Source organism: Etheostoma cragini, chromosome 14 (assembly GCF_013103735.1).
Source record: "Etheostoma cragini isolate CJK2018 chromosome 14, CSU_Ecrag_1.0, whole genome shotgun sequence".
NCBI classification, from domain to species: domain Eukaryota; kingdom Metazoa; phylum Chordata; class Actinopteri; order Perciformes; family Percidae; genus Etheostoma; species Etheostoma cragini.
Genome location: NC_048420.1, coordinates 12,532,401 through 12,556,796, shown reverse-complemented (window position 1 = coordinate 12,556,796; position 24,396 = coordinate 12,532,401). Strand labels below are relative to the sequence as shown.

The 24,396-nt window shown below is 40.2% G+C and overlaps 1 protein-coding gene and 1 long non-coding RNA gene across 3 annotated transcripts; both read left to right on the top strand.

The window, feature by feature from the left end:
• Positions 1–5,765: 5,765 nt before the first annotated feature.
• On the top strand, positions 5,766–24,213 carry LOC117956992. Its single transcript, XR_004659414.1, has 3 exons — positions 5,766–5,777; positions 6,471–6,485; positions 23,421–24,213. It is a non-coding gene; the product is annotated as an uncharacterized LOC117956992 (long non-coding RNA).
• Positions 8,243–22,936, top strand: fbxl2 (F-box and leucine-rich repeat protein 2). Of its 2 annotated transcripts, none has more exons than XM_034892473.1 (14): positions 8,243–8,808; positions 14,546–14,607; positions 16,856–16,910; positions 17,700–17,774; positions 18,035–18,129; positions 18,675–18,839; positions 19,024–19,150; positions 20,012–20,086; positions 20,195–20,325; positions 20,793–20,853; positions 20,969–21,013; positions 21,373–21,429; positions 21,553–21,765; positions 22,138–22,936. In XM_034892473.1, exons 1-14 carry the CDS (start codon positions 8,779–8,781, stop codon positions 22,243–22,245), a joined length of 1,299 nt encoding a protein of 432 aa, XP_034748364.1. In that variant the 5' UTR covers positions 8,243–8,778; the 3' UTR covers positions 22,246–22,936. The 2 variants fall into 2 exon arrangements, with proteins under 2 accessions (XP_034748364.1, XP_034748365.1); XM_034892474.1 differs by having other exon boundaries at positions 8,244–8,808; positions 20,198–20,325.
• Positions 24,214–24,396: the final 183 nt, after the last annotated feature.

The following is a 24,396-nucleotide window of genomic DNA, read 5'->3' as shown; positions in this document are numbered from 1 at the left end:
ATATATACAGTACAGGCCAAAAGTTTGGACACACCTTCTCATTCAATGCGTTTCCTTTATTTTTATGATTTACATTACAATTTACATTGTAGATTCTCACTGAAGGCATCAAAACTATAAATAAACACATGTGGAATTATGTACTTAACAAAAAAGTGGAACATAATTGAAAACATGTCTTATATTCTAGTTTATTCAAAGTAGCCACCCTTTGCTCTCTTTGCATTTTCTTGATGAGCTTCAAGAGGTAGTCACCTGAAATGGTTTCCCAACAGTCTTGAAGGAGTTCCCAGAGATGTTCAGCCTTGTTGGCCCTTTTGCATTCACTCTGTGGTCCAGCTCTCACCAAAACATGTCAATTGGGTTCAGGTCTGGTGACTGTGCAGGTGCAGCACTCCATCACTTTCCTTCTTGGTCAAATAGCCCTTACACAGCCTGGAGGTGTGTTTGGGGTCATTGACTTGCTGATTCGCGCAATCTCCTCTTAAAAGTTGTTCTAGAGATGTGTCTGTCAATCCAATTTTTCGCAATTTTCCGGACTGACTGACTTTCATTTCTTAAAGTAATGATGGCCACTTGTTGCTCTTTACTTAGCTGATTGGTTCGTGCCGTAATATGAATTGGCTGTCAGCTGTGTATCAACCTGACTTCTACACAACACAACTTATGGTCCCAACTCCATTATTAAGGCAAGAAATTCCACTATTTATCCCTGACAAGGCACACTTGTGATGTGAAAACCATTTAATGTGACTACCTCATAAAGCTCATTGAGAGAACACCAAGGGTTTGCAGCGCTATTAAAAAAGCAAAGGGTGGCTACTTTGAAGAAACTAGAATGTAAGACATGTTTTCAGTTATTTCACACTTTTTTGTTAAGTCCATAATTCCATGTGTTCATTCATAGTTTTGATGCCTTCAGTGAGAATCTATAATGTGAATATATATATATATATATATATATATATATATATATATAGATATATATGTATATAGATAGATAGATACATATATATCTATATATATAGACATATATTTGTATGCATATGTGTACGTGTGTGTGTGTACCAGTTGAGGTTGAGCATAAACCTTAATTGTCCTCTCTACTAGGCTCAACTTCCTGCTGTGTGTGTGTGTGTGTGTGTGTGTGTGTGTGTGTGTGTGTGTGTGTGTGTGTGTCTGTCCCATTTGGTGGGAGAGATAAAGACAAATGACCATAGCCCATAGAGAGCTATTTTTCTAGCAGCCATTGTTTTCAGTGAATCTGCAGGTGAAGATAACCAACACACATAGTACCAGTAGGCAGGATCCACACCATTTAACCAAAAGCAACAGTATAACTTGTAGAAAAGGTTATACAATGACAAAAACAATACACTGTATGTACATATGCTTTTTTTTAAATTGCTATATGAATTAACTTACATACAAGCAATTGCATTTCCCTCTCATTTGCACGTAGATACATGTACACAAACATATGCAAGAGGATAGTGCAAGATTTGCAGTGTGGCAGTTTTGTGAAGGTTTGGGGCATTGTTTCATTGACAAGTGAAAAGAAGGCAATATTTAGAAGCTGAAAGTTCCTTTTTGACTTGCAACAGTATAATAAAGCAATCTCACAACAAGGTCCATTTAGTAGCTGTTCTGTTCTGGAGCTTTTGACATTGCCCGGCAGGGAGATGTTGTCACTTTGTAACTGTAGATGATAAAACTCCCGATTAATGCCAACTTGGTCAAAATACATTCACCAAAGATATATGTATATATATATATATATATATATATATATATATATATATATATATATCTGATCTAGAGAAGATCTGTGTGGAGGAGTGGGCCAAAATCCCTTCTGCAGTGGGTGCAAACCTAGTGAAAAACTACAGGAAATGTTTGACCTCTGTAATCGCAAACAAAGGCTACTGTACCAAATATTAACATTGATTTTCTCAGGTGTTCAAATACTTATTTGCAGCTGTATCATACAACATTTTTTTAAAATTATACATTGAGATTTCTGTGATTTTTTTTATTATGTCTCTCACAGTGGACATGCACCTACGATGACAATTTCAGACCCCTCCATGATTTCTAAGTGGGGGAACTAGCAAAATGGCAAGGTGTTCAAATACTTATTTTCCTCATTCCATAAAGACTGGACCTAGGGGGATTGTCAGTAGTGGACATTTTTAGATCATTTAGTTAAGTGAAAGAAGCAACAAAACAATGTAAAATTACACCATTACAACTAAATGTATTATTACAATTCAGTATTGTTAGCAAAAATGTTACTTAGCTGAGTGAATGACACCCCACTAGGGAAGCCGATTGTTTTGTCAAGAATGGAATTGTTTTTCTCTGTCTCTGTCTCAAATTAAAGAGATAAAGGAAAGGAGTAGAAGAGAAGATTAGAAAAGCATTCGGAGAAAAGGACTTTTTTACGTTCCCTGCAGTAGGAAAGATGATCGCTGTGATTTGAAATGAGAGAAAACGGATGTCAGTGGGGGACAGGAACAATACATGTGTGTACGTGGTTACACACTTACAGAAAAACAATTGGAATGAGATTTTTTAAAAAGCAACATAGAAATTCCTCAAGGGTTGACACCTTTGTTGAGGATTCACACATACTCATCTTCTTTCATTACTTTCTTTCACGTCCCACCTTTTCCATTTTCATAATTCTCTGTGTTCCTCTTGCCCCAATGGAGTCTGCAGTGCTGCTACATCATGACATTAAATCCCCCCACTTGTGTTTTTCTTCTCTATGTTTCTCTGTGATACTTTTTCACCTTGCTGTCATGTACCTCAAATACTTTTACCTCCTGTTCAGAAGGTTTCGATGAGGGATTTTAAGGTGGGCTGGGATCCTGACTCAAGCACAGGGGCTATTTGTGGAGGGTTGGGGATATGTAGAGGAGAGAGAAGAGTGATGGCAAAGAGGAGAGAGACAGTGATTCACACCTGCACTGTCTCAAAGAGGCTGGTGAGAATTATGTTTTCTGCAGGTGTCCTTCACACAGCTGTGCAATCTCTCAGGACTTCCAGTACACACCCATCAGGAAGTCTGTTCTGTGGGAGTAAACACACACACACACACACACACACACACACACACACACACACACACACACACACACACACAAACACCAACCACAAGATTGCTCGTAGTATGTGTGAGACCAGTGACTTCCCATGTGAGACTTATCCTGTCAGAATGAGGTGTAGTGCAGGTGTGTGACTAACTCAGAGGAAATCATTGGTCATACTGGTGCAGCCCAGGGACAGATAGGGGGGCGTCGTCTCCATGGCAACAGCCTCCATGAGAAGCGGGGTCGGGAAAACAGGAACAGCTTTGAAAGCAAAGAAGGGAAGCTGCACTCGGGGAAAATTCGTTTTGAGAGAGATTGATAATAATACATCAAAGAGCAGAGTTTGTTTTTTATTGAGGATCTTGTCCTGTGAACAGTAGTCAGGGGCATGGTTAAGGGTTTTGATACAGGCAGAGGGCAGGGAGGGCCAGAGGGGGCCAATGTTCTTGATGTGAAAGGTAGATTGATATGTGTGTTACTGTCCTGTGAAAACAAAAATGTCAACAGCCCTGTGTATAGCATTGTGACGATGCACTTTTAGATAAACCAATGGGGGTTTAGGATGTTTGTTTAGGTTGAAGACGTGTGACAATTTCCCAAAATTATAACTGAAAAATCAAATCAAAAATCACCAAATTTAGAGATACGTAGTTTAACTGGACAGGGACAATGTTTTTGCTACAGTGTTTTACATGTACTGTAAGCATTTTTTTTAAAAAGGCACAGAAAATGGAGTGAAATAAACTAAACTCATAGACACAATAATGAAACAAATGAAAACACACAAAAACATGTTAAAAATAGATAAGAAAATCTGATAAAATACAAAACAGGCCGACAGATTGTGACTAAAAGTCCAGCTACGTTTAAACATGTGTCTGTAAGTACACTGGATGAAGCACAGCCGGTCCCTGTATCATCAGCTGAGGTCCAAACAGTATGTGTGGACATGGCCTGGCTTCAGTGGAGACACTGCGATCATCAGGACACATTCAACACTGAGCTGCCAGCCGCAGAAGAGTCAGGATGAGAAGGACATGAAACTATTCAAAGAGATGAGTTAATGAATTTGACTTTTGATGAGAGATTGTTATTTACCATGGATTGCAGTAAAATGGGTTGGTACAGGGATTGAAAATGTGTTGCATGCAGAGTAAAGACTGCATTTTAGCACAAGCATCATAAAATGACTCAATCCGAGTCATCTGTGTGCTATAGTTATGTTATTGTATCATGACTACAACAATGATGTGACTGTTACATTACTTTGCAGAAAACTAAATTCAAATCCTGGTTCTAAATGGCTTACTATATTATTAAACGTAATTAGAAGCAAAGCAACTGCTTTGAAAAATGTAGATCAGCAGACATGGGTTAGAGTGAAGTCATATTTTGGCCATTTTAGTTTTTTAACGCATATATTTGGATATTTTGTTTTTCTGATGTTCCTTTTTAAAATGAAATGAATAACTTATGCCATCAAAAGCTCCTTCATGCTCTTTTGATCTTTGCCGGGTGAACCCAGACGAAATAAGTAATGAGTATTGGTTAATCCAAATAGATCCTTGAAATAAGTCTGATGTTTTTGTTCACATATTTCTCTTTCTCCACTAATATTCCCTTCTAACAACAACTTAATAATGAGAAAACTTTTCTCAATATCATTTATGACTTTATCAGGGGTTGCAAAGTTACAGTTTTTCTCCACTGGTTTGGCTCATTTCTTGAAACAGAAATGACATTCTCAAAACAACATGGACAAACCTCCAAACCATTGGCAATTGTTCACAACAGAATTGAATTGCTCATTTATTTCATAAAATTGCAAATGTCTTAATACATGTCTCAATGTCTCAGTACATCTTTACAAATTATTAAGTACAGGTAGCCTACATGTAGTACAATTTCCAAGTGAATATAGATCTTGTTGATCTAAACTTATTGCTGATTCTCAGTCGAATGGTTTTTCTCTCCAAAACGTGTAAGTGTCCTTTCATTATATTAGTCATCAGATGCACAATAGTCTATTCAACTATCAAAATTACTCAAGAGCATAACACCATAAATACCATACAGGAATCTCTTGGAACATTTGATAAATTGATTACAGCAATTGACAGTCAGGTGAAACTGAACTTGACTAATAACGGAAGAGTATCACACATCTCAGATGATGTTTGATGTTTTCTTTTTTTACTCTATTGTTTTCTTAGCTGACAGGTGCAGGTCCATGATGGTGAATGCTGCCAAACATGTATATATAGCATTTGACCATGCAGCACCAGTACAATTTCTGAACATGGAGGCACCTGGCCAAGTATATAAACAAGGGCAACTGCCTGCTCGAGGAAGAGGAAGAAGAAAAGGAGGAGGAGTAAGGGAGCTTGGTGGAGGAATAGGGGGACGAGGCCGAGGAGCATGAAAATACCATGTTGTCCCGGATGTAATTTGGGCCACAATTCTAGACCATGTCATCAACCATCACCTCACAATAGCAAAGGCAGCTCGCCGAGTGCAGCCTAATGTGCCTCGCTGTACAGTCTCCTCCATCCTCAGAACCTTTTGTAGGGAAAACAGGTATGCAGTCAGTCAATGATGGAATTATGTGTTTTATAGGACAGGATACTGTGCATAGAGCCTATTTACCTATTTATTTAGTGTATGCGTGCATGCTGTGTGTGTGTGTGTGTGTGTGTGTGTGTGTGATATTCCTACAGTAATATCTCACCTCAATGGGATGTTTTGATACTAAAAATATCAAGAAAAAAACTTGAGAAAATAAACTATGGAATAAATTATGGAATAATTTCTTTTCTACAGTATTGATGATACAGTTTACAGTAGTGATCCAGTCACTGTGCAGTGAAATGTTAGAATTTTGATAAAGTTAGTGTAAGTAAAACAATACAATTACATTGGTAACTAATTCTGTAAGGAATACATAAGGTATACATTATGAAGGGAGTGTTGTCCTGGGAATTCTATGTCTGGGATTGGACGATAACCTTGCACGACTGGCAGAAGAAAACTTCTCAATAAACAACAAGAACAAGAGATCTGTAACATGGTGATTGCAAATACAGACATCACTTTGAGACGGATCAGCACTGCAATCCTACAAGACAATGCCATATTCCAAAATGTCTGCGCAATAGACCGGACATTGAAGAAGCATCAGATGACAATGAAGCAGATTTACAGGGTACCATTTGAGAGGAACTCTGACGGAGTGAAAGAGCTGCGGTACCAGTTTGTGCATGTAAGTCAGTCACTGGTTGTCCATCATCACAACCTTTTTACAATCAAGCAGTGGTCCCCAAACAGTTTTGGCTTCAGTACCAGTAGAGATGGATAGAGAATAAGGGGTCCCTGAAGTTGCATATTAATCTGGTCCTACAATGACTTTTTGGGCAGCATTTATAGAAACCTTTTTTTGCATAATACTAAGCTATTCAAATAGCCTAATAATTGTTAGCATGGTTTTATAAATCATGTTTTAATGTTAAACACACATGTGGAACAGTCAATTCTTTGGGAAGAACTGTATCTGTGGATGGCTACCTTAGTGACTACCTTAGGCTAGTACGCCTATCATCAGTGGGGATTTATATTTTGCTACTAATATGTTGGAATCATGTTAAGACTTTTTAATATTTAAAAAAACTTTCAAAAATTGACAATAATTTTTAGCCCCCTTGCACTGACTCTGAGGACCCCCCTAGGGGTCTCCTGTTGAAGATCCCTGCCTTAAAGGAACACTTAATCCTTCAGTTTATTAGAAAATATAACTACATAATTCAAAATCACCAAAATCAGAGATACATGTTTTTTTACTGGACAAGAAGGGTATGAAAAAATGTAATCTGTAAAATGTAAAATAACTTAAGCTCTCAGATAAATGTAGTGGAGTAAGTAACAGAATATGCAAATACTCAAGTAAAGTACAATAACTATTATAGTATGTCCTATCCTGTTTCCACAGATGTATCAATCAATCAATCATGTATGTATGTATACTTAATGTATGTTATATTAAGAGAGTAAACATTGTTTTAACAGTACAGGAGTGACATTGATGAGGGTGGTTGTATTAGATCGCCCTCTAGCTGTGGATCTTGAGAACAAAAGTGAAGAAATTTCATTCTGCATGTGTAACTCACTCATGTCTGCAGCCCTGTCTACAAAACCTGAAATATCAGATGTGAAAGAAGTATTTAGATCATTTACTTTAGTACAAGTAGTACTTCAACAAGGTAAAATTACTCCATTACAATCACACGGCCTGCGTTTAAAATCTTGCCTATGTAAAGTATTATCAACCAGCTGTACTTAAAGTATTAAAAGTTATGCAGCTTAGACGCTTTCAGTGTTATATACTATTAATATACAATTAGTATCTGCATCTTGAAACAAAATATAAGGCAGATGGCTACACTAGAATTATGAAAATGTGTGGCTTTTTATTTAGAAAATACTAAAGCAAGTATATTTGCTTTGAAAACGGGTCGGAATTATCTTACAGCACTGGCATATAATGAAAAACACTAAAAAAAACTTGATAAGAGCAAGTTTCTTTTACCAAATAATCCATCATGTTTTAGAAGCTGACTATATCTTTTGTATTAAAAAACAACCTTTCTAATCATTCTATTTGGTCTGGAATCCTTTAAATTTTTATTTTCTTCTAAAAAGAGAGAAAATAAATCTGCCATTGTAGTATGAATATTTCATTGCAATCAACATTCTAAAATTAAGGTTTTTCATAACTCTGTCCCAACATGCCTACCTCTTCCACCAATACACGCCAACGTTATGTAATATTCATAATGCATGAGTGACAGAGAATTTGTGGGTGTGTCTGCGGGTTGAAGCCTTTATGTGACAAGAGTTACACCTCTCTGATGGACTCTATTAGCTTCTTGATCTGGCGTCCACAGATGCGAGTGTTTCCTTCCTCTAGGATAATCCGACGCACGGGTTTGTGTCAGGTCACGTCTCGGTGCTGTAACCCCCGTGACTGCCACGGGAAATACGACCAAAAAGGATCTTTGTCATTTTCCCCCATATTTCCCCAAGACCCCACAATCAAAACAAATCGACCACGCGTGCTTTTCCCGCAGCAATGACGTCACGTAAACCCTCCCAATCCCCGCAAGTCAACAGAAAACATTAAAGAAAACGTCCACGTCGGCCGCCGAACGAGTATGTGGTGCGGAAATTTGCTGTGAGATATTAAAGCGGACGTTAATGTTTCCTGTGGGTTTTTAGCTAACTTGGGGGATTTGAGGCCAGCTGACTCGCGCTTGAGCGATGAAGGGAGAGGCGGAAGTGAAGTCACTTGACAGACCGTCCATGTTATTATTGTTATTTTGGTAGCCCTGTGATGAGACGGGCTGGGGAGCCGTTGGTCTCCGACAGAACTGTTAACGTTAACGCAAGCCGCCCTGGACCGACACCACCCTCACCACCACTACCACCTCCTCACTGACCCAAAGACAGGAGCCTCGCTGACGGCTGGGGGGGTGGGTGGGGGGGGAAAGTGTGAGGACCCAGCTCCAGCTCCAGCTCGGCTCCCACACTCTGGCCGACCAAAAATAAAACGGCGACAAAAACAATAACGGCGTTCGTCAAACGGCTCGACTGGTGTCTGTGCGGTTTGTAGCAGGGACGTGCCGCAGCAGACATGAACGGTATCACCAAGGGCCGGTTCGAGGTATGACAGAGGGAGTGGACCACCAACGGTTCAACTGTTTCTTTCTAGTATACGTAGACGCTTTTCGTGTGTGTGTCTGTTTGTGTGTGTGTGTGTGCGTATGTGTCTGTGTTTGTGTGTGTGTGTGTGTGTGTGTGTGTGGTCGAACGTGCTCCTAATTTTACATGCAATCTGGAGCCGAGGCGTTTTGTTGGTCAAGGGTAATCCGAAATCCCGTTATTGTCCTGCCGCACCAGTAGACAGCGACAACATGAAGCTCAGGACTGCGGGACATGAGGGCTGTGGCTGAGGATAGTCAATATATCAGGGCCGAGGCTGTCGCCTGAGGTTACAGGCTTTAGGGGGGGGGGGGGGGGGGGGGGGGGGGGGACTGGGGCTGCAGATGGAGAGTAATGTTGTAAATAAAAGCAGTGTGTGGCAGCATTCAATTAGTTGGGGTTGGCACTTTCACACCTCCAGTGATACCTGTGAGGTTTGGACTGCTTTCAGAGAGCCACACTAATATAGTATATAACATGGGAACTATGAATGCTCCCCCCAACCTTTCCATATATCCATGAGTTAAGTGAGGGAAGTGGTTACACACCCCTTTGCTTAACTGCAGTGGTGGTATAAGTATTTAGATCGTTTACTTAAGTAGTAATACCTAAAGGTAGAAAACACTTAAATAAAAGTTCAAAGTCCTATATTCAAAATTTAACTAAACTCATAATGCAGGCAGAATGATCCCTGCCAGTGTTATATTGCTGGATGCTATTACTTAACCACTATTGTGTATGTATTGTGTACCCTTTGTGTTGTTGCAGGTTGAGGTATAAGATCATTACATTACTTTGTATGCTGTATTACTAACAATACATTATATTAAAAAAAAATGATATGTGCCTCTGAAATATAGTAGAGTTAAAGGTCCAAAGGCATGAAAATTTCACCTTATTAGGATTTTTTAAACATTACTGCCCATGATCCCCCAGTGGGTAGAAATGACAAGAGGTGTAAACCAAGCCCTGGGTATCCTGATCTAAGTTTGAGAAAATGAAAGCTCAGATGGGCCAATCTGGATACTTGCCCCTTATGAGGTCATAAGGGGCAAAGTTACCTCCCCTTTCTCTGCTTAGCCTGCCCAGAGAATTTAGCCCACCCATGAGAGAGAGACAACATGGCTTTCAAACAAGGAAAGTGGCAGTTGGTCAAGGCCACACCCCCAGCCTCTACCTTGCCCCCCCTCTCCTCCTCAAAAGCTACAGACTCAGAAGTGGCACATACCAAGGAAAGCTCCTTGTGGGACTGGCTCTAGTGGCTGGAATACTGCACCAAAAGAGACTTCAGATATGGTATTAGGGGACCACTACGGTCAATATTAAAACATCCAAAGAGCACCATGTCATGGGACCTTTACAGTATAAAGTAACAAGTAGCATGAAATTTGAATAATCATGTAAAGAACATGTACTACTTGATAACTTTCCACCATTGCTCCGCTGCATGAAGTTTTACTGATTGTTTTGAATTGCAGCTTAGCTCACATGCCTTCAATTCATGTGTATTACCTTTAGTAAAATAATAACACTGTTTTGCTGTGTCAACGTTTTCTTCATCATTGTGCACACCTCCAGTCCAACTGGTTTTAGGTCGCCTGAGCTGTGAGCATTGTTATGTGAAATGTCAGTCACAAATCGTTGAGATGCTTTAGGGTTTACTTGACTACTAGACTTTCTCTGTCAGATGTTCAGCACGCTGTAAACCTGTCAGTATAATGAACGTATTTGTCTATGTGTGAGTGGATGAGAACAGGAGCGGTAGGGGCGCTGATGTGAGCTGCCATATCAGTGGATTTCTCAACATAGCTGTAAGCTGCTTAGACGCAAATGAAAACCATTGTGTAGTGGGAAACAAGCAGGTGTGGTTATGTGTGTTAGAAGAGTATTGGAAAGAGAAGAGTAGGCTTGGGATAGTTGACTAATAGCCTATAAGACAATGATGAGATCATGATATGATGCTTTATAATGAACATGTGGCACATGCCTACTTGTAGTTGTATTGAAGGCCAGAAATTGAACACTTAACATGGCCCATATGTAATGTCTGCATGGTTGCTGTAGACATGCAAGTTCTGAGACCAGATTTGCATATTCACTCAGTTGTACCTTGTCTGGGAGTAGAGTATGACTGCAGAGAGGAACTCCCTGCTTGAGAATGCTGCTCTGCTGGCACAGGAAACGAGGGCACCAGAATGCTGAGGTGATAACTTTAATGAAGCATGCAAAAACCAGTGATGAACCTTGCTTTCATAATGTCGTCACTATGGCTGGGATCACACACCAACTACTGTGTTCATGCCATTCCACTTGGCAACTTCTCCACCCTAAACCCTTTCAGACAGGCTACTGTGATTCACGGCTCTAGCTAGCTGCATACGGTTAGCTATGCTTAACAGAAGGCTTAACTATTAGCAACATATTCTCTCCATCTCTGAAACGCTTCGCTGATATTGGCATGTGTTTCATTGCATTTTTTGTCAGACTCTTTTAGACTTTCTTTTTTTGATAAGCCTGTCTTCCTTATTTTGGGTTGCTTTGCAGTGTAGGCAGATGTTGCCATTGCTGAAGTAGTAAGTCTTTCTGCAAAACTTTCTATTATTGAATCAGGCTTTCACCATCTGAAGGGACATGCACATTCATCCCTATTTATAGAGCAGCCAAAAGGAATACCCACTCTCTGAAATTACCTTTGATTGGTCAAAGTCTCCTGTCAGGGACTAGATCTTCTAAAGCCTGAATAGAGCCAAGAGGAGTTGCAGAAGTCTAGTTTTCTCTCAGTCCACTTGAATTACAATATCCTGAAAGGTTATTATGGAATTTTTACCTGCCTACCTCCGCTTAATTTGATAATAAAAATAATTGTCAATGGGAGCCCTATATGATATAAATTTAAAAAAAGATACAATAACAACACATATTTGGTTTTTACTTCAATGATTGTTTCAGCAGTAATCAAAAATGTCCAAATGTGAATTTTAAGTACTTTCACTGTCTAGCTAGTCTGGAAAGTACCAGACATTAGACAGGCATTACACAGTAAATTATGTTTCATTTAGCAAGTTTAAATCACATCATGACATTAGTATTTTTCCTATGTTCTTTGCCATTGCCATCTTGTATAAAGGTGTAGGTTGCCTACAGTAGATTGTGTGTAACTATGTGTCAGTTGAAGGAAAGGTTAAAGGTGAGTGATGTGTTACAGAGGTGGTTTGGATTTAAGTCTAAATTTAGTCCTTAATCCTAAGCCACCTCTGGCTTTAGAGAGAGTCACTGAGTCAATATGCTGTAGCCCTTGTCTCTTCCTACCATTCAGTATGCACAGAATTGTACAATTAGGGTCAATTTACTTTCAGTTTACTCAATTGATATGGTTCTATATCTGAACCTGAAGTCCACATTATGGTGATAAACCCAACCTTTATGGTTAGATGGTCAAGATTTGTTAGTCAATACAGGGGTATGTGAGAACCAATGATCAAAAAGATTTTCACTATATCCCAGAGCTATTATTGGATATAGTTAATGAATCGGTTTAGATCAGGTTTAAAGCTCTTTTTCTGCTGAGCATAAATGTTAATGTAAATGTTTAAAAAAAGTCAAACCAGCTTAGTTAATCATTTGCTGGACCTTGACTGGACTACATTTCCTCTCAAATGGCCTCTATTTCCTCCCTCCATCTCACACCTCTCTTTTCCCTCTCTGAGTGTAATGACTCTTGTACATATTTTTCCTCTATTTCTTGACTGTCGCGCCGTCCTTTGTTTGTCTCTTTCTCTTACTTTCTCCTGCTCCCCCCTTTCTCCCTCTCCTTCTCCTTTATTGCATTCTCTTTCGAGGAGCTTGCATCTGTCATGCAGCTAGCTGGAGCCAAGATGTTTTCAGAGTCAACCTTTGCTCATCCTGTGCTTTACCCTTGCTCCCTTTTGAATTTTTTTGTTTTTTCAGTTTGTGTTTGCGTGTGAATCAGCAGGGAGTCCCCCCTCATTAAATACGGTTTCTAAGTCTTTGAGGATACAAGTGTATCACTGGCAGGATGTGTGGCTGCAGATTCACAGAGAATGTGTGTGTTTGACATAAACTTAAAGTCATGGTCAAATAGAGTCAACCTGATCTAGAATGTTCTGCCTCTGTTCTTAACACCGATAGGACTAAAATCACCTGCATGCGAATAAGTGTATGTGTGTGTGTGTTTGTGTCCCACTCAGCAGATGGCCAGACATCCAGTGAGTAGACTAATTGAGATAAGCATGCCAACAAGCTGACCAGGCTAACAGAATTATAAGCCTGTAAGGAGGGGATGTGGAAAGCCAAATGTAGCTCTGGCTTGTCTATTAGCATTGCTCAAGGAAGTAATAGCTTTTTTTTCTCACAAGTAACTGAAAAGATGTATGGTTCTATTTTTATTAAAAGATAGGTTCACATATTTTAAAGTCTTTAATGAACCAACACTTTACTTTGAAAGTGTTATTGGTTGACGAAATCACTCCTTTTGTCAAAACTGGCTGCAAAGAGATCCATTTGTAAAGCATTTTCAATGTAAGTGATGGAGGACACAACTGACAGTCCTGTTTCTATCCAACAATTTTTCATCCATTTTATTTGACTAAAGGCCTGTGACACAGCAACCCAATAGTCGTCCGTCGGCAGTGGTCCGGAGGGGCCGTCTGCCTTCATTTTTTCCAACCTGACATGCTCAGTCAAATGACCAATCGGAGTGGTGGAGTGCAAACCCGGAAACCAGGAGCGTGACTAGAGTCTCTCAAAATCTGACAAAAATCTTTTAAACTGACCTTTGTTGATGTTGAAAAGAAGACAGATTCAGCAACTGCATGGCCTGTTTCTCACTTGTTTTCAATGTTTTCAGAAACACGTTTTGGTGAGTAAAATGTAGTAAAATATGAGATTGTATTCTGAACAAGACACCATGACAGTCTGGCTTTCAATTTCCAGAGAAACCAGACCCACGTGATGCGTTTGTCCAATCAGCTGCCGGTTTTCATTTTTAGACAGAGGACAGTCAATTACTTCATGTCCTGTGGTTTTGTGATAAGGTCCAGTATTTTGGACCGGGATACATGATAATTTATTTTGGATTGCAGGGACCCAGGTTTCATTCAGCCCAAAATGATTTATTCTGGGAGATGGGTCAATCCTAAACGGGATGGATTAAGCAGCCAGACAGATTATTTTAAGGGGATGGAGGAATGAAGATGTGCCGTCAATCCAGGACTAGGCTTGTAACATAGAGTTTGAAAAAAAGAAGTATAAATGGTTTGCCAGATTGGCTGTCTATACTAGAAAAATGGGGGAAGCACCTGAGTTTTTTGGAGGGTTGATTTGTTCTGGGACGAGACGTGTATGGTGTTGTTATAAATAAGTTTATTTGGTTTATGGTTCATTGTCTATTTTTTTATTATTTGGTTGTATGAGTTTGAATATTGTAGTTACTGTGTCATCTTTTCTTGATTTTTGTTTGGGTGGGTGGTGACAAAATTGTATGTTGTTTTATCGTTAATCACAGAAATTATACAAAGAAGTAAATTTAAAGTGACCAACGGTGCTTTTCATGCACACACACACATACACACACACACACACACACACACACACACACACACACACACACACACTCTCACACTCACATTTACACTCACACTCACTCATTGCTCATAGTTTTATCTTCTGTTTCTCGCCAGGTGTTCTCAAACAGCGATGAAGCCCCCATTAACAAAAAGCTCCCCAAAGAGCTTCTTCTCAGGTAAGATTACACACATACACACACAGAGATTACAGCATAACATACCCTAGGACAAGGACTTAGCTCAGCGTTACTCATCAACTGAAGCAGCCTTGAACATTACTGTGCAAGAGTGTGTGTTGTACTCGATGTACTTATGTTGGTCACTAGTCTGGATTGAGGTTTAACTATGCAACCTACAGACCAATATTGTGTCCCACAGCAGAAGCAGCCAATGACCCATAAATCTGACATCCCACACCCCCTCACGTTCATCCTCCACACTTATTTACATGTGGATATTCGTGTGTGTGCATGCACGTGTGTTTGTGTGTGTGTGTGTGTGTGTGAGCATGTACTATATTTTTGAAATGGATGCACCTACATGTAGGTAGCTCTGCAGACACATAATGTAGAGTGTTTATTTCGTGCGTGTGTGGGCCTATGCAAACTGTACGTCTGTGTATTTGTGCTATAAATAGGTCGTCTTAGCTTGTGGGGAATTCCGCAGTGCTGTGCTCTTCTGCTGCTCCAGCTGTGCTCCACAGAGACTACCAGTACACCCAATATTAGCAGCACTCTCACTAGTGGACAAAAGACATGTACTCACAGGCACTCGCTAGCTACAGCACATGACCTACTGTCACATGTTTCATGTTGAGACACTTACACAACATCAGCGAGGAAGACCCATTGTTATGGCAGTAAATCTTGTTTTTAAACCATGGAAAGTGGGTTGACTGGAGCTATTTGTTTTTGTATTTAAAATGTTGTTATGCCCGTTCACCATTGTACACAGGGAGGGACATTATGCTGTCCGAGGTGTAATGGCCACTGCCAGAGTCCGAGATCACAAAAGAAACAACAGAAGTCACTGGTGTGGCTTTCTCTCTCTTATTGTGACATAGCCGTCTGTGCTGAACCTTAAAAATCAAAAAATTGAATCACGGATTCAGAGAACTGTGACACCCCTAGTTTATATGCATTATATACTGGATTGTTAATTCCTGTTGAAGTTTTGACCAATTTGTTGCTGGATTTAAAAAGATTACACTTGAAACTTTAAAGTTGCTGGTGCATTATTTATTATTTTAATAATAAAAAACAATTTAGTAATGTGTATTTATGTATTTGTTACATTTTCTTTCGAAAGCAAAGTTTAAGTCTGGCCTGATGTTGCCTTACACATAAAAGAATGATCCCAGTCACTTTCACACAGTGAGGCGTACAGCTTAGGAATTTAACACTGGTATTAGAGCGGTACTCTATTGTTATCTGTATCGGTATTGGGACAAAAAAAGGTCCCTAGTTAATAGGACTTTAAGCAGGGCTCACCAAATTGGACTGACTGAAAATGAATAACAGAATACTTCTGGACCCCAGAAGTATTCTGAAAGGCCTTTGCACATAAGGGAAAGTCAGATTGTGTTAAATCTGACAGTCAGTCAATGATCAGCGTCACAGCCGTTAACCAGTTATTAGAAGGGAGATCAATAAGCGCCTGTTTGATTGGTATACTGGTGGCCTGCAATCAGTCCAAAGACTGCGTGTGCGTGTGTGGGGCGCGTGTTCAGAGTGTGAGTGTGTATGTGTCTTTGCATTGCTTTGTCGTTTGTGTGCATGTACTCCCTGATACAAGACCCGGTATAGATTAAACAGACATGTCCCAACATGCCCTGGCCAAACGCACATCAAAACAGCCTTTGTCTGCATCTATATGAAGGAAACAATGGCCAGCTCCTGTTTCCTAGGGTTAAAAGGACATTCTGACCCCAGCTGCACTCAAAGCTTTGGCACCATGACAGTTCTCTGAATACCTCACATTTTCCATAGATTGGCCCTTTAAGGCACTTCTATGAGCAGTAACCATTTAGGCACTGGGAATTCAGACAAAGCATACATGTTTGGTTTTATTTATGTATGTATGTAGGTATGTATGTTATACGTCTGTCTGTCTGTGGCCTTGCCTCTCTGAGTGCCAGATATTACTCATTGGCAGATTAATGGATTGAGCTGACCCAGTCGCCTGCTGCATGCAGCCCTTTGTGGCTGACCGCCACACAGCTCAAACACTGGCGGTCTGTGGGGCTCTCCTGCTACCAACCAAACACCATAGGGGATTGTTCTTTTTTCTTTCAACAAACAAAACACATATATTGAATCATACAAAAGGAAAGAAATTCAAAAATAACGTTAAGTTAAAGTTTAGATTGCTAAATCTGAGATTCATAGGTGACAAATTTGTGCTCTTTTTTGTCTCTCTTTCTAGAATATTTTCCTATCTAGATGTGGTTACACTCTGTAGGTGTGCCCAAGTATCCAAGGTAAGCACTTCCCTCTTTACACCTTGAAAGCACCAACTGTGGATTCAAATAATGGATTGATGTAATTATAAACTATGGTATTAAATTAAAACCAGTAACATGATTGAATTCTCTAGAAGTGTCTTTAATATAGTGCCATCTGCTGGTTATGTGTTAGTGGAACACTGTTAAACTAAAGTGCTCTGCAGTTGAAAGCCATTTAAGATTGAGCTATCTGTGAATAATAACAAGGGCTTGGCACATGGACTGTGAATGCAGAGCTGTGGTGGCAGCTTCTTCTCCAACAGATCTAATGTCCTGCTATTAGGAAAATGTTATTTCTCTGTACGAAGTACAAGTTTTAATCTTGGTGTATTTTATATATTGTCTGCTGAGCTTCATGCAGCTGTTCTGTGTACCTACATTGCCAATAATTGGTATGATCTGTCAGTTAATTACAGTAAAAAAACAAAAGAAGAAATACCCACTGTAATTTCCTAGAGCCCATGGTGAGATTTTTGAAGGTGTCTGGTTTCGACTGATCAACACTCTAAACCCCAAATATTTTCAGTTTTCAATTATATAAAACAGAGCAAAGCAGCAAGTCTTAGAGATGCACATTAGAGAGGCAGCTTGTGAACCTGCTTCATGAACAAAGAAACAGAAAGTGGGCATAGTTAATGCGCCAAACCATAGAGGTTGACCCACTATGTTCATTAATTCCTCCCACACGGTATGATAACAGACACACACACTTCTGTCTGACCCACATGTCTCTCTCTGTCCACAACCTGTCTGTCGCTCTCTCAGGCGTGGAATGTCCTGGCCCTAGATGGCAGTAACTGGCAGAAGATTGACTTGTTCAACTTCCAGACAGACATAGAGGTGAGGGTTGCGTTTATGAGAGAGAATAAGTGTGTGTGCACGTGTGTGCGCGTGCGTGCTTGTCTATATGTGCTGCACGTTTGTGTTTGTTGAGTAGCATTATCCAGCCCAAGGCTTAACGCTGGGTCGGTAGGCTTTGGTGTCGACTGTGACGTCACAGCTGATCCTCTGTCCTGTGGCCCAAGCCATAACACACTCTCTCTCTCTCTCTCTCTCTCTCTCTCTCTCTCTCTGTGTCTGTCTGTCTGTCTCTCACTCAGGGGCGAGTGGTGGAGAACATTTCGAAGCGATGTGGAGGCTTCCTGAGGCAGCTGAGCCTCAGGGGCTGCCTAAGCGTGGGAGATGCCTCCATGAAGTGAGATTGTCATTGTCACTCTGGCATGCACTAATATAAATAATTGTGCCTCTTGACTTTTACCAAAAGTCATTTTGTTGTTGGTTTGATTACTTGCTGTTTTTGTTTAAAGTAATTATGTTAAAAGTATAAGTGGCTTGGGACTCTTCATTCCCAAGGGACTCTGTGCTAGAATCTCTTTTTTGTGATTCCATTTAGTCTTACTTTACTGTATACACACACACACACACACACACACACACACACAAACAAAACACCAAACAAAAGAAGAACAGTGCCATTTTTGTTTAGTTTTTTTACATGAAACTGTTCATGTACATGGTTTTACTTCTGTCATATAAGCCACTGATTTAAAGAAGTCCACATTTTTTGGAAAGTAAGTTTTTGGTAAAAAAAGAAAAGAAAAGGAAATGTACAGTAAATATACAACCACCTTCTAAAATGAATTGGCTCCTGAACAACTCCCAGCATCTGACTTCTTATTAATTCAAAGAAGTTACTTCTGAGTAATTCCGCTTGTCCCTTTCTATTGTTCTGTTTCCCAGGACATTTGCTCAGAACTGCAGAAACATCGAAGTGTTGAACCTAAACGGCTGCACCAAGATTACAGACAGCACCTGTCTCAGCCTCAGCAAGTTTTGCTACAAACTCAAACAGCTAGATCTCACCTCCTGTGTGTCTGTCAGCAACCACTCTCTCAAGGCCCTCAGGTAGCACCCGCACACTTGGCATTACCCTGGTAATCCAAACCCATATAACAAAACCCCTGTTATCAACAATACAATTCTTCTTCAAGCCCTCACACACAATATGTAGTAATACAATATAAGACATATCCTCATTGGGCTCACATGTCCTGTGTGTTTTGTTTTTATCTTGTGTGTGGATGCTCAGCGATGGCTGCAGAATGCTGGAGATGTTGAACCTGTCATGGTGTGACCAGATCACACGTGACGGCATTGAGGCTCTGGCTAGAGGCTGCAATGGTTTACGAGCACTGTTCCTCAGAGGTTGCACACAGGTACAGTTATTTTATTTTGACCATGCCTTTTGCAGTGCTTTTATACCATGTTGAAATTTATTTTGAGTTACAGTTCCATAAGGACATAATTATGACCCTTTTTTCTTTTTAAACAAATTTTCACTTTAAATACCAAGATTTCTTAAAAAGAGTAGATTGGTTAAGATGTTTTACCTGTTTTTTTATCTTCCCTTGCATCAAAATGTTGTGTTACTTGCTGTCATAGAACAGTGTTCACTACCTCTTACTGTAAACAGGGTCCTCTGGTGGTGAAGACAGCTCACACTATTCTTCAGCTGAAGAAAAAATGTAAAACAAATGGTAAAACTCAAAACAAATACCCATATATTCCCTGATTATTTAATATAAAAACCGAGACCACAATATACATGAAATGCTTATTTCCCATTGCTGAAACACTGAAGCAGGCCTTACTCAAGAAAAATGTGCCCTTTTCCTACCTGCTGTTCCCAACACAGTACATTTTCCATTCCAATTTTTTTTTATTACTTAATCTTAATGGTTGTTTTTTTGTTGATATAGTGGTTTGTGTCAGACTGGCATTTCCTTTTTCATGCTGCCTCTGTAGAGCCAATATATTTTTCAGGCTGTGTGTTCAGTTGTTGTCTTTTTTTCTTTTAAACCAAAGTTTTAGTTATTTTTCTTGCTTGGAAAAATACCATGAAACCCCATGGATCATCTTTTGGGGCTCCCAGTAGTGATTTGAGTCATACAAGTCATTGGAAAAAGATGGTGTAATCGAGGAAAGGTTTTTCCCATCAACACACAAAGACACATACATAGATTATTGATCTTGGTGTTTGATTAACAATATTATGCATTTTTCTTTATTTAACTCAGCTGGAAGATGGAGCATTGAAACACCTTCAGAAACACTGCCCAGAACTCACCACCATCAATATGCAGTCTTGTACAGTAAGACATTTGGTTGTGGGGTGGTGGGAGATAGAGACCGATAATAATACATGAGGGATGTGTCTGAACGCCTCGGTGTTTTTGTAATTTGTCTTCTGTTGCCTCCAGCAGATAACAGATGAAGGCCTGGTCAGTCTGTGCCGAGGCTGCCACAAGCTACAGATCCTCTGTGTGTCTGGCTGCAGTAACATCACTGACGCCTCCCTCACTGCAATGGGACTCAACTGTCCCCGACTCAAGTAAGAAAAACACACCTGTCCCCCCCATCCTTCACAAGGAAAACAGCTTGCTTTACGATCCACAAAATATGCTTCTCAGGGTATGTGATTAGATTGATTTCTAAGAATGGACTAGAATCAACATACATATTTAAAATTTGAGCGGCCTCAAATGCCAGACTATACAGAAAGTCTTTTTCATTAAGTGTTGTCCTTCCAAGGGCTTTTAAACATGTTAAAGTTTGGAGAGACAGGTAAATCAGAGCTGTCACTATATGGCAATCAAAAAGAAAAAGGTCCCACACTGTCTAAAGCTTGGAAATAAAATATTTCATTGGACATACAAGGTTAAGATCTGACAAGGATCTCAGGTCTGATTCAAACCCATACCCAATTGCTGGCTGATGATTTTGATTAAAACCGTACTGTCCAATTAGACAAGTTGTGTTTGTGTGTGTCTGTGTGTGTGTGTGTGTGTGTGTATTCAGGATCCTTGAAGCTGCACGATGTTCCCATGTTACGGATGCTGGGTTCACTGTACTGGCCAGAGTGAGTTTCATGTGTTCTCTTTGTCCTCTGTTCTCTTCTGTGAAGTTTCTTTTGGGTAATCAATTTCCCTCAATATCTATGCGTTTGATATAATGATTTCTCTTTTTCTTCACAGAATTGTCATGAGCTTGAAAAAATGGACTTAGAAGAATGTATTTTGGTAGGACAATTTGTGTTTTCCTTATTTGTTCCCAAAAAATCGTACTCATGGTATTGGCTATGTTGAATCTGGTATCATTCTTGACTTTGATTGATTTGTCTGATTAGAGATGGATTGTAGGAAGGGTATTTTCCCAGCCAAGAGGGAGAGTGAGCAGTCCAATGACTTCAGTATTTAAATTGATTTTGACAGAAAGCAGAGAGAGAGGCAGAAAAGGAGTGACGCAGGAGAAAAGGTTTTAGCAGGTTACAAAACTTGACACGAACATGAAACACATGCTTCTGCAAACTGCAATTTAACCCTCCATTGTCTCTAGACATGTAAGAACAGTTTGATCAACAAACATTTCCTCTCCTCAGGTGACAGATAACACATTGGTTCAGCTTTCTATCCACTGCCCTCGTCTGCAAGCACTGGTAAACATTTATATTTGAAGTTCTGATTTTGTGCCAGGATCTGCCTTACCCTGTGTGCATGCTTATTGAGCTTTAATCCATGTATCTGTGTGCCTTCAACCCTATTTGCTGTGTCCCGGCCAGTCCCTGTCCCACTGCGAGCTGATCACAGATGATGGAATTAGAGCTCTGAGCAGCAGTACCTGTGGCCAAGAGCGCCTCACCGTGGTGGAGCTGGACAACTGCCCCCTCATCACTGATGTGACCCTGGAGCACCTGAAGAGCTGCCATCGTCTGGAGCGCATTGAGCTCTACGACTGTCAGCAAGTCACCAGGGCTGGGATCAAACGCATCCGGGTCAGTAAAGTGAGGATTTAATCAGAGACTTCCTAACATCACTTCTCTGCTCAGTTATTCTCTATCTTATTTCTTTAAAAAATCATACACTGTATACCCAAATTAAAGAAATAGTTTAACTTTCATAGCATTAGATGAGAAGATCAATACCACTCTCATAGAGGAGAATACAGTATAACAGTTGTATAAATGTTTTAATTTAACTCTCTACAAGTTTGTGAATAAGTGTATTTCCCAAAGCATTAATCTATTCCTTTTATGAGAAATTGAATGGTTGACAGGCTACAGAGAGGATCCTAATCACTTGCATACATATGCATGTATTTGGTGTCTTTTTATACTTTTGTATTAACACACCTCTTTCCTACACAGGCCCACCTTCCAGAGATCAAGGTCCACGCCTACTTTGCCCCAGTGACACCTCCTCCCTCTGTACATGGAGGTGGCCAGCGTCTGTGCCGCTGCTGCATTATCCTCTGACACTGGAGGGCCAGGGGGGGCCACCTCTGTCTGCAGGTCCTGCTGCTCTGATACGGGCTGAAATGGAATAGGGGGGTGGGGGGTGGGGGCATGGGGTAGGGGAAAGGAGAGGAGGGCTGGACCCACTCACTGCTCCTGATCTCAGATCAAAACAAAGACTGATTGCCCCTGATCAGTTGAACCCGACCCTCCTCTCTTCTTTTGCTCACCAGTCAGGATTGCTACAGTCTTGGGTTTGGGCAAGGAGGGGTGGATGGACTCGCACTTTTTCTCTCTCTATCTCATTCTCACTGTAAAGGCAAAAGCAGGTTCTCCACTCCACCCTGCACTTCACATCCTTGACCCCCCCCCCCAAAAAAAAAGATGATATTGTCATCTTGGACAACAGTTTGCTCTCTGTGGAGAATCATAACCAATCACACAACACCTCTATGTGACCATCCTGTGATTTATTCTGCTTTGACCAATAAACATGCAGCATGGAGTGAGAGGAGAGCTGGGTTGTAGATAATGCAAATCTTCTGGGTATAAACTGTGAAGCTTTGGAACGGCCAGCTCAACTCTCTGGTGTGGAACAGCTGAGAAGAAACAGGAAGTACAGAATGGGAAATGTGACGTATTTGTGCATCTGATAAACTTTTGTTGAGATTTAGAGTCTGTATGTACAGAGAATGTTTTGCAATGGAAAAAATGAAATCACACTTATGGCAACTCACTCAAAATTGGGGTAGGCCAACAAAAAAAAGGGGTTAGGGGTGCTTCAGTGCTTATTGTAATTGTCCATGCCTCTCTATGCAGAGAGGGATATGTGTTTGCCATTCTTTTTTAAATAGAAAAGAAGCAACTGTTGCTGTTTAACAAAAAAGGACCTATGATTCATACCCTCAGCGTCTAAAAGCGTAATGTTGACTGTATGTCGCTCTGATGAGTGGCCTCTCCTGTGAACTGCGTGGTTATGTTGGCTTGTAGGCCCTGATCCAATCCTGTCAGTAGCCCTGTCAGTAGTCCTTAAGCATTTGTTTACATCCTGGATTAGGTCAGCACCACAGACAAACTTGTTTACATCAGTAGGTTTCCAGTCTCCCTACTATTCAGAATGAGTTTAAAAACACTGATACAACTATGGTATACCAACTGTTTTTAACTGGACTGTGAAGGCCATTATTCAGATGTAGGGCTAACGTTGGTGCAACTTTGCTTCAAAATTATATTAAAAATTGCTTAAAGCTGAGACAATACTTATTACAATGTCAGCAATGGCACCTTAACTTTTTGACAATCACATGAGTTATGTATTTGAAAGTTAACTTATGGTAGTTTTGTCTAGTTGGCAATATACTGATGATGTAGGATATAATTAAATGTCTGTATTCAATATACATATGTACTCACCTAATGCCCCAGGAAGCACATTAGAGAGGGTTAAAAAATAGCGTTGGACACAGGTCTTGTTGGAATTACCAATCTAACGTATTTAATTGATCAGCACCAAATTTTCACTCATCCAGTTCTACATAACCTTTGACAACAGGGATGTCATATGCAGTGACTGGAAAGCCCCAGAACCAAATGTTTTTTTCACTTCATACAGACACACCTTCCAATCAACAGGCTCTCAACATGATCTGCCTTGTCATGCAGAGTGACACCTGTATGGGGCATGAAATACCACTTCTTAAAGCACTGAAAATACAACAAAACAGAAGCAGCTCGCAGTGTTGCGCTAAAGAAGAGGCTGGCAAGTGCAGTATAGTGCTTAGTGCTCAAAGACTGGGGCGATTGACAGGCAGTGGATAGGGCTGAAACAGGAAGAGCAGACAGAACTACAAAGAAAGATTAAGATGGATACATAGCTGACTTGACTGGCTGTAATACTAATGCCCTCTCTTCGACAGCTGTTTTAACCGTTTTAAGTTTAAGAAAATAGATAATTAACTAAACGAACAAAAGAATAAATAAAAGTGACTAGTAGTAAATGTGCTTTGTTTCTCTAGAGTGATATTTTGTCTTCCATTCTCTAACTAAACCGTCTCTGTTTATAATAAAATGCGGCAAACTGCATACCGGCCACACCACAGCTCAACCGCTAGATGTCACCCAAGAGAAGTGTAGACGGCAGACACTACCCCAAAAAAACAGTGCTGTATCAAC